The sequence below is a fragment of the Bactrocera latifrons genome, unplaced genomic scaffold (genome assembly GCF_001853355.1).
Source record: "Bactrocera latifrons isolate USDA-ARS-PBARC rearing strain unplaced genomic scaffold, ASM185335v1 scaffold_252, whole genome shotgun sequence".
In the NCBI taxonomy this organism is placed as follows: domain Eukaryota; kingdom Metazoa; phylum Arthropoda; class Insecta; order Diptera; family Tephritidae; genus Bactrocera; species Bactrocera latifrons.
Genome location: NW_017536097.1, coordinates 306,373 through 316,863, shown reverse-complemented (window position 1 = coordinate 316,863; position 10,491 = coordinate 306,373). Strand labels below are relative to the sequence as shown.

General features: G+C 34.0%; 2 protein-coding genes across 2 annotated transcripts; both read right to left on the bottom strand.

The window, feature by feature from the left end:
* Nucleotides 1-814: 814 nt before the first annotated feature.
* Nucleotides 815-4,962, bottom strand: LOC108969464. The gene is made up of 6 exons (XM_018934207.1): nt 4,721-4,962; nt 4,093-4,219; nt 2,799-2,966; nt 2,406-2,539; nt 1,689-1,889; nt 815-1,619 (listed from the first exon to the last, which is right to left on the bottom strand). The coding sequence occupies exons 1-6, from the start codon at nt 4,784-4,786 to the stop codon at nt 1,041-1,043; spliced, it is 1,275 nt and encodes a 424-aa protein (XP_018789752.1). The 5' UTR covers nt 4,787-4,962; the 3' UTR covers nt 815-1,040.
* Nucleotides 4,963-6,896: 1,934 nt separating this feature from the next.
* Nucleotides 6,897-7,946, bottom strand: LOC108969465. The gene is made up of 2 exons (XM_018934208.1): nt 7,832-7,946; nt 6,897-7,773 (listed from the first exon to the last, which is right to left on the bottom strand). The coding sequence occupies exons 1-2, from the start codon at nt 7,853-7,855 to the stop codon at nt 6,973-6,975; spliced, it is 825 nt and encodes a 274-aa protein (XP_018789753.1). The 5' UTR covers nt 7,856-7,946; the 3' UTR covers nt 6,897-6,972.
* Between the last annotated feature and the right edge of the window lie 2,545 nt (nt 7,947-10,491).

The window sequence follows — 10,491 nt, the reverse complement described above, 5'->3', positions numbered from 1 at the left end:
AATAAACAAATATGTACTATTTTGGTAATTTTCCGCTAGAGACATTATTCCATGAGTGTTAGCTTTCATCAATGTAATCAAAATTTCCAGAACAGATGCGACCGAACCATTGTTGTGGCTTGCGTGGCATTATTTCCTTTATCATACAAAAATGAAAAAAAATAGCGAATTTCTTCATTATTTTCACTCATAACAGCTGTAACTTTTTTGCAACTTCCCTGAATTTAATATTTTCGTTTGGCTAAATGAAGCTAAAATCTCACCTTTCCAACACTATTTGGTATGACACAATGTGATTGGTAGCACTGGAGATATACGACTGCAACGACATACGTACATACATATAATATATTGACAAAATACGAAAAAACTTTTTCKACTACCAATATTATTGAAGTTGAGAAAGACTATTTTCAATTATTGTATCCTACCTTTTGRCATAATTAAATAAGAGGTTAAGAAGCTGAGCAGTGTAGGGACGGAGGACACTCCGAGGATCTTTATTTCTCTCTATCTTTCCGCGGTTCACAGGTCTACACTTCATATATCACAATTATTTTTCTTTCGGTACCAAAACTTGTATAACGAAAATTATATATGTAAGTATAACATTTAGGGCAACAAGTGGTTTGATCACAAAAATAAAACCTTATATCAAGAAATAAAGGTTTTATGAAAGTGTGTTAAAATGACACATCCAGCGCTATTTGAGCCCGAAACGTCTGCATTCCCATTGCGTCCTACAGTCAAAAATAGAAACACTATGGAAAAATTAAAGTCTTAACATTTTTTAATATTATAGTTATTATTTATTTACATTATTGGAAACAGTTTATTTGTAATTTGATTACTTTATACCGACTTCTATTGCTACCAATTTCATTTTGATAGTTGCATAAATAGTATTCTTTAAAATTTACAGGCGCAAAAGTATCACACCCGCGGTCGATTTACAAATGCTTAACAAAAGTTTGAAGCATGTTTCAAACAATAACAGAAAGTTAAGAATGCATATGTACATATGTGTATATAAATCACGGTTATGTAGTATAATCAGGCTTTGGAATCTCCGGATAAATTTGCTTTTGAGGCTTGAGTGGTACTTGAGGTTTACCTATCATATTGGTGTAGGACCAGGGTAATTGACTGCGCAGTTCTGCGTTCAGGCGTGCGTTTGACTGTTCTACATTTGAATAGCGGCTATTCAGAGGTGTTTCTGTTGATAGGTGTTGAGCYTGTTCTAAAGGCAAAACGGGAGAAATTGGCCTGGAGTTCGTGGTTGGATAGTCAAGACGATCCGGATGCGAATCAGCATGGCGATATGATATATTTTTATTTTCAACCGTCTTTAATTGTTCGCTATCATTTTGTGTTGACACCGCTGAGACTTGGCGAATTGTAGCCAATGTAACTGGTGTTGAGTYGCCATTGAAGCTTTTTTCATTTTGSCTTGGAACTTGTTCAATTACTATCTCTTTTGTATTCGTACCAGGTTGAATGGGTGGCAGTTCTGTTCTGCGTATGTTGGTATCTATCACATGTCTGTCAATGGTTGCAGTAGAAGAGCWCTGATCACCAGAGAGATTGGTGGAACTTTCGTTTGTTATTGAACTAGAACTCTGAAAAGATAAAACATTAATTGATCTCATCGACATTCATTCATTGGCTCAAAAATTGGAAGTCTTTACGTTTTTTGCCATAATGTGAGATAATGACAAACAAAATCCGGTTCCAAAAATGTTAAGCAGCCATATAAGCACCACGCGCGAACTCAAACAAGTCATTACCACAGCTGGCGTAATAAAATAGGCATCAAAGTTTTCCAAATAATTCATTAGAACACTATTTGTGGTATCAGCTCCGACATATGTAAATGCATCGYTTGCCGTCTAAAATTTGAACATGTTTACATGGTTTTGCAAATAAATTTACAATTTAACAAAAATTTTAAGTATGAATGTTCGTCATGGGTTGAAAAAACTTAATCCTTACCTTGGTGTACTAAACATAACTATCTCTGAAATTTTTGTTTACAACTGAAAACTATGAATTTTGCGTGTTTACAAAAAGCTTGTTTTCTGACAACAAATAGGCTTCTGGCTCAGAAACACCACAGGAGGCGGTAAAACCAAAATTTAGTGAGTCAGCTATAATCTTTGATATTTCGAAGAAACAAGTAGATCGACGGGTACCATGCTTTTTCAATATCGAAATTAAAAGAAATTCACTCAAATGAAGAGGTCAAGAAAAGCCAATTTTCTAAGCTTCGAAGGCTCACGCCATCTAACTAATATCAATATGTCAAAAGATAAAACCATATTTTCATTAAAACAAACTATTCTTTCATTGTTAAGACAAAGCCTTTTTAACCCAAGAAGATACATACATACATATGTATTACTTACAGTTGTGTGTATAATGTCATATATAAAATAACCAGTCGCTACACCGTCGAGCAAACTTCCTCCGATCACTATTAAAAACCATGGCCAAAATGAGATGGCTGCAACGAACTTTGTAACACGTCCGCATATTGAAGCTATGGTGTAAACAAAAATTTAACATTACTGTATATATGTAGTTAATATTTGTTAAAGTATTTCTGGTTCCAATTCGCAAACAATTTAAAGTATGTATAAAGTTGGCAACGTACCATCAATGGTACTCTCCCGAACTCTTAAATAAAAATGATTAATTTTTGGCAGTTGGGAGAACCATTTGCTCGTTTTTTTGAAATTTGTTAGTTTTAAATTAGTATATATAAGTAAATGTTTTCATATCATTCAAATTTAACTCACCTAAAACAAGCAGAGATGTTACTATCCATAAAGCGCTWACTGCTGCATATGTGATCAAAAATATGTACGTCCGATTTGTAATTTCAAATGATTTAGACCAAACCATTTCAATTACAATTTCGCTTGGAAGAGCTGGCGCTGATACTTTTGGATTCCCGCAAGTTTCTCCTTAAAAACATAATATAATCTTAATTTTTAAAAGGACGTGCTGATATTTTTAAGGAAAAAAACTTGTATATTTTGACATTGACTCACAGCATCATCAACAAAAGTTTTTAAAATTAAATCTTTGAGAATTTATGCAATTCGATTAGTATAGACAATACAGTTCAAGTATTCCCTATTGCTGTTTGAGAACATTTCCATATTTATACCCTGAACAGAGTATATTAAGTTTACCACGAAGGTTGTAACACCCAGAAGGAAACGTCTTAGATCCTTTAAAACATACATATGTATATAAAAGATTAGCGTGACGACCTAAGTCGATATAGCCATGTTCGTCTGTTTGTATATACGCGAACAAGTCCCTCAGTTTTTGAGATATCGGTTTGAAATTTCGTATACGTTCTTTTCTCAGTACAAAGTTGTTCATTTCTCGGAACTGCGAAATCGGACCAGCATACAGATAACTGCTGTACAAACTGAACGATCAAAATYAAGTTCTTATATGGATTCTCATTTGAAGAGATATCTTCACGAAATGTGGCATGGGCTAATATCTATTGGCAATGCTGCAATCTACTACGCATACTACTAGCATATATATCTCATACAAACTGAACGATCAGAATTTGATTAATAACAGCAGAATTGCTTTGGGGAGCGATTTTTCTTGTTTTAAAATCATTCATTGCACACCAAATCTAAATTTTCATGACCGTAATCTACGGCCAGCTACACGAACGAGCCCGATAATTCAGATGTAAATTTTGTGCATATTTTTCGATGTGGTCTGTATTAAGTTCACAAAAGATATCTGACAATTGTCATCTCCTCCGACATCAACTCGAAAAAATACTATTTGCTTACTCGAAAAAGAGAGTCGCCTAGCTAGTTGGGACTCTGGTTAACACCAGTTACAAAGTAGTCACTTATTAGTATGAGCACCCTGCAGTTATACAAAATTAGATAAGTTATTATGTATTTATGTAGGTATATGTAGTAGGAATGTGCTTAAATGCTATTATGATTACTCTTAATTAATTATAGAATTTCGTCATTCGCGGCTTTACGCTTATAAACAGTTTAAATGGATATACATACATACATACATATCTAGAAACACACATACTTTGAAAGTAAATCAAGCGCATTACAAATTCAAAGGGGTTTTTGGCTATATCTGTCGTTGCTTCATTCTGGCAGCTCTCCTGAGTTATTCCGTATATTGACAAACCAAGATAGACGCAGCCTTGGAGCTGAAAAGGTTTCCACATTTCAATGTATGTATGTACACGTGATTATGCAATTTTTTACAACTATGGTAATAATGATTGAAAATATAAAGTGATTCACGCTTTCGTCAACGCTTACACAAATGATAGATAGGTACATATAGTCCGCTATATGTTTCCGAAAACAACAATAAACATTTGTGTGTACTATGTACAGAACAAATAATCAAATTCATATTTTGTTCAAATCTATCATGTCCGTAGTCCGAACCCAGATTTTTATACATTCAAATTTAAGTTTAGAAGTGGAAATTTTACTTGGAGTTATGCATGTTTTATAATTTAATTACTTTGTTTTTTTCGATATTCATGTTATTTAGGTTTGGATGAATCTTTAAACATATTCACAGTTACACGCGTATGTTTGTATATACATACATATGTATGTACATGTTATGGTTCCGAAATAGAAATATGAATATTTTATTTTGTATTTTTGACCGTTTATTAAATTATAAAAATTACCAATATCACAATTGCCATGAAGGAGATGAAACATTTGGCAAACCCGGTATTAACATTAGAAGCCATAACGCTTATATTGGCTTTCCGAGAGTATTTCCAAAATAAATTYTAATCAAAGGGCTTTTACCCTTCCTTTAGCTTTCACCGAGCAATTTTTACAACTTGTGACTGCGAAAACAGAAACCTACGTCGGTAATGGCGATAACGTTAACTGCTTAGCAAGTGCTGGCATTGACGAAAGTATGATTTGATGGAGTATTGTATAGTCGTTTATCATCTGGCGTTCAATTCGATATCTTATCAAAGTCATAACTTCTGCCGTCTTTCCAATCAAGAGAGGTGGGGAATTCTTTAATGCCGGTTACGAGCATTACATAGTTTTGTACGTGGGTATACTAAACCATAACAGAGAAATGTAAAAATGTATGCAAAACTTTACACCTCATTCTCCCCAATATTGGGTACTAAAATAAAAGTTTGAAGAGCCCACATGCGGTGTTATCAATCTATTATCAAGTTAGTTTACATCATTATTGACTTCTAACTATAAAAGCATATATCGGCCTACATCTACATACATACATATATTGAACTTGAGTACCCAGTGGTCAWATCTACAAATTAATAATTACGTTAAAAAAAAACTAGTATGAACCAGAGGCCCAACTAGTTGCCCGACGGTCTTTTCCTGAGCAAGTATTTGGTGCATTTTTCCAGTTGTAGTATCTCGTATCATCAAACAAAGTTGTAGATAATTTCGTCTATCTTGRAACCAGCATTAATAACAAAGTCAGCCTCGAAATTTAACGCAAAATAACTCTTGCCAACAGGCACTACTTCGGACTATTGAGCAGTATAGTCCTACGACGAGCTCTATGAGATATGCRACGGAATATAATGAAGGATAAGGGGCTTAGAGAGTGGCCAGAAATGATTCTTTTACATATGGTTCAAGCAGCTCACGACTTCCGTTCATAGACCAAGTATACTCTGGGTAGCCTAAGAACATCATTTTGAAGGCGAGCTAAAGTGAGAAGGGGAAAGTCTCCTCTCCAGGGATGAGCGCTGAGTTGCATTACCAATGAAAAGAAGAAATATGTACTTTTGATAACGACCCCTGCAAACGTGTTATGTATTTGGATGCCGACCAAGAAATGCGATGGACGGGACAAGGACTGAGGCGATAATGTACTTTAGTGGCCATATGAAGGAACGCAAATTCGGTGTGGGAGAGAAACTCCGTCGTCGAGTCCTGGCATTGACCCCAGTGGATGAACGTCTAGCCACAATCCGCATCAAAATGAAATTCTTCAACATATGTCTCTTATACACATCTAGATGTGTATAAGAGACAGATAGAGAAGAGAGTGCAAAGCTGCTGGTGTTCGCCAGTGATATTAATATCATTGGCCTCAACACCCGTGCCGTTAGTTCTGCTTTTTCCAGACTGTATAAGGAAGCAACCAAATGGGTCTGATGGGGAACGATGGCAGGACGAAATATCTCATGTCATTAAACAATCAGTCGTCGCACTCGCGACCTGGCTTCCACGTCACTGTTGACAGTTATAACTTCGAAGTCGTAGATGATTTCGTCTTTTAATTGAACCAGTATTAACACCAGCAATAATGTCAGTTTCAATATCCAAGGCAGAAAACCAATTTACAAAATGTTTCATAAGGACATTTTTAGGTATTTCCTATAGTAAACCCATTCAATTTGACAAAATATTCTAAATATCTGTATTAGTGTTGTATTTTATTTAGTACTACGATATGAAATGTCATCTAAATTAAAATGAAGTTAGCAAACTTTTACATTTGTATAAATTAAATGTGGGATATTTAGGAGGGCTTCAAAAACTCAGATTCACACAAATATATACATATGTATATATATATATGTATACATATCCACTTCTGCCCATATACACATACAAATGTATATCAACAAATAAAAGAAAAGTATCTGTGAAGTTAATTTGATTTCAAAATGTTGGGAACTGTGCAGCCATTGTTTGCATAAGCGTTGTGAGATTTCAATAATTATACACACATACATACCGGTGTATTGAATTTACAATTTGAGCCCGTTTCATAATTGCTTTGTTTGTTTGCACAAGTCATATGATTTGCATTTACACTTTGGATGAACTTTTTTAATAACTAACATGTGGTTTTCATCTACACACACAGTTGTTGAACTGCGTTTGGTTTATTTTAAAGAAATATTATAATATAACTTGCGAACAATTAAACGCGAGCTGATAATATTACTGGCTCTGCCTCGATTTCAGCCACATTTGCCTTAAGCTCCGCCTCAGTTTGTTTTAATTCTGAAACCGTGWTTTTCGGTGTTGATGAAGACAGATTTTCAGGTTCCCCATTGGCACTTTGTTTGATGTTGTTGTTTTTCTCGGCTTGCTCACTAATAGCTTYAGTTTTTTCCTGTAATGGTGTAGCTTGGATGTCTGTCTTTCTAATGATGATTTGAGTTGGTTTAGAATCAGTGTCCTTCAAAGTAGCGGATATAACTTTTGTTTGATGCAATTGAAAGGACGGCAAAGTGGGAAGATTTCCAAAATGTGGTTGCACAGAAATATGTTCAACCTGTATCCGAGTAGATCCTGATTCTTTTTTCGAAATGTTTTCGTTGGATGCATTTATTGAATCAACACTTTTTGGTTCAACCACGGTTTCATTGTGATCACCGTCAGAAGAAATAACATGGCCTGATTCATTATCCGTTTTTCTTTTGAGTACTGCATGATCTTCAATAGGACTTAAATGGCTATCCGTTGATTCCGTTGTTTGATGTGCGAGACTGCCAGCGCTAGAAGCTGATTGTAAAAAATTCTGCTCTAAATCCCCAATGAGCGATTGTAAGGAAACCTTCTTCAAACTTGCATCTTGGTTATCTTCATAGATTCGACGCTTTACTATTTGTGAGTGCGTTTCTGGATTATAAAGATTAATGTTTTTTAAATATCCATCAAAAATATCATCCAATTGCGATGGGCGTGCCAAAGATGTTACACACAATGTGCTAAGCAACTGAAAATTCAAATTCATAACTTTTATTGCAAACCGAAATTTACTGTTAATCACTTACAACTAAATATGTTGCACCCCACATCACAGCAGATACGAGTGTATTCGTTTGAAGTGTGATTTTTCGATCAGATGCGACTGCTTTCCTCAGGCACGAATTCTTTTAGAAGCACACTGGCTGCGACGTAGGCTTTTTAAAGTTTCGGTGATATACAATACATAGCACAAAAGCTTTTGCGGATCGAGAGTGTAAGGTGTAAATTACTTTGATAATTTATTTCGCTTGATTTCATTTGAGTGATGCTTTCAATTGCCCTTTAGTAAAGTGTATACTTCTGTACATACATATTTAATATGCAATGAAGATATAGCTTAAACGTAACAAATTTATTTAAGTTTCGTAAATACACATGCAGACGTCGTCCGATATATGAAAAGCTAAATGCGCTTATCCGTAGTTTATGGCAGCCAAATTAAGGTCTTCGCGTAGAAAACYACAAAAATTTAATGATGTATGTAAATAATAATTTCAACATATCGGTTGATGCGTGAATTCTGAACCAAAACAATTAGATATACTTAATATAATAATATAAAAGAAATTAAAATACTGAACAAAAGAACAGCAAACGAGAAAAGACGAGAAAATTAAGTAACACCAGAGCTCAGGGTTGATTGATGAATGTATCAACCAATATCAGGATCATTAGAAGGTTGTTCGTATTTCAWAAAAATAATCGAGTTAGATATAGGGTTATATGATCAGGATGAACAGACGATATSAAATCCAGATAGGTGCCTATTCGTTTGCCTGTGCAAGCGATAACTTGAGTAAAAATTCAGATATCCTTGGCAAAAAAGTGAAGAAAAAAATGGTCGTGGCACCGCCCTCTAATATGTCAAACGCTTCTAAACTATCAAGAAACCCTACCGACAATGTAAAAATCAATGAAATCGAAAGATAGCTCGATTCCCCATATGACTGTTTTGTTAAAAAATACTAAAAGTGCGATAAATCTACAAATAAACTCGCTAGAGATACAAAATTCTATACCCTAGATGGCACAAAAGATTTTTGTAGGAGTCGGTGTTAAATTTGAACGATTTTGAACACCGATGTCTCGGAATCTACTGGACCAATTTTACCCAATTATTATCAATTATCCTCCATAGTTAGCATAATTTTTTCAAATTAATGGGATTCTTACACTTTTTAGTATAAAAATCAACCACAATTGAAAAAATGCAGTTAAAACTTTGCAGGTATGCCCAAATCTAAAAGTTGTCAAGATCGCACCAAAACTATTTAAGTCCATATACACCGAATATGTAGATCACAGTGCTAGGAACAGGAACTTTTTACCGGACATATTGTAAAATATTAATAATTAATACTATATAATGCAGTAAAAATCTTAATATTTTAAAGGTGSGAGTAAGTTTTTATTTTAAATGAATGCATAATATCTCAAGAATGTTGTGTCTAAAGTCGATTTGAGCAAAATTGACAATATTTGACGAAGTTATAAGTATTATATTGATTTTAAAACTTTAAATCGTTTATACCACAACTGAAGTGTTCAAACTCAGTGCGTCTCGTAACTTTGAAATCACTACGCCGATACATTTGTACATAATTTACGAAGTAATTTTTAATCTAACAATAACCAATTAGCAGATTATTTTGTAAAAATTGGGTTTTTTCTTTCAAAGTGTTCTAAAAAATTTTAAATTTTAAATTCCGAAAAACTCCACCTGAAATTCTAGTATCTAACGAATGAAGTTTGATTATTCGATTTCAGAAAATTAAGGAGCTATTTAAGGGGCTCCACAAATAACTTTTTTCCGATACACGTTCGAATAATTGTTGCCATTTCCATATTCTTTTTTTAAATTTCTTCGTTTAAATTTAACAGAACAGTCTTCGATATGACGTGAAGGGGTCAGTAGGGTAATCTGGCCTGTTTTTGACATTTTTTGTTCATAAAAATTTTTATTCTACATTCTGATATGTGAACATGAAGTACATCGTGGAGTGTATAAACAAATTTTTTCGAAATTTTTTGATGACACCTGTCGAAGAAATGATTTCTCATGTTCGGATCATCTGAAACACAAAAATCCTATTTATTCTTAAAAATTACGTGAATGGTTATCGTCCCTATTAGAATCATGAAAAAAATTTTGATAAATAGAAAAGTAATTCACGTTTTTTTTTTAATCCATGTTTTTTACATAAATTTTGTCATAACATTGTCAATAAATTATGAATCTAGTAGAGATGATAGCCAGGTGTTTTGTGAACATTAAAAAAAAATTTAGCAAATCTGTTGAGTAGTTCGACGGGAATGATGTCCTCCAGTTTAAAAAGGTGTGTTTTGATAAAAACGCGTTTAAAGTTTAAAGTGTGCACTCCGAGCGCTCCGATCGTCGAGCGGTATTATTATTTTGGGCCTTTTTCGAAACCTTCCAAGGGTAAAGTGGGTTTCTACATTAATTCTACAGGTTTTTTTTTTTTTAAAGATTACCCTACTGACCCCTTAAAATAAAGAGATTCACATGTTTCGTCACAAAAGATTACTGTTTTTGCACGAATTAGCACTGCTCGATTAACGTTATAGTACGCACAGAGCTTGAAATAGAGAATACAATCTTAGTTTTTTACTTTTTCACAATAAATATTGTAACAATCTTCCAAATCGGCCGATAGCCCATGATGCT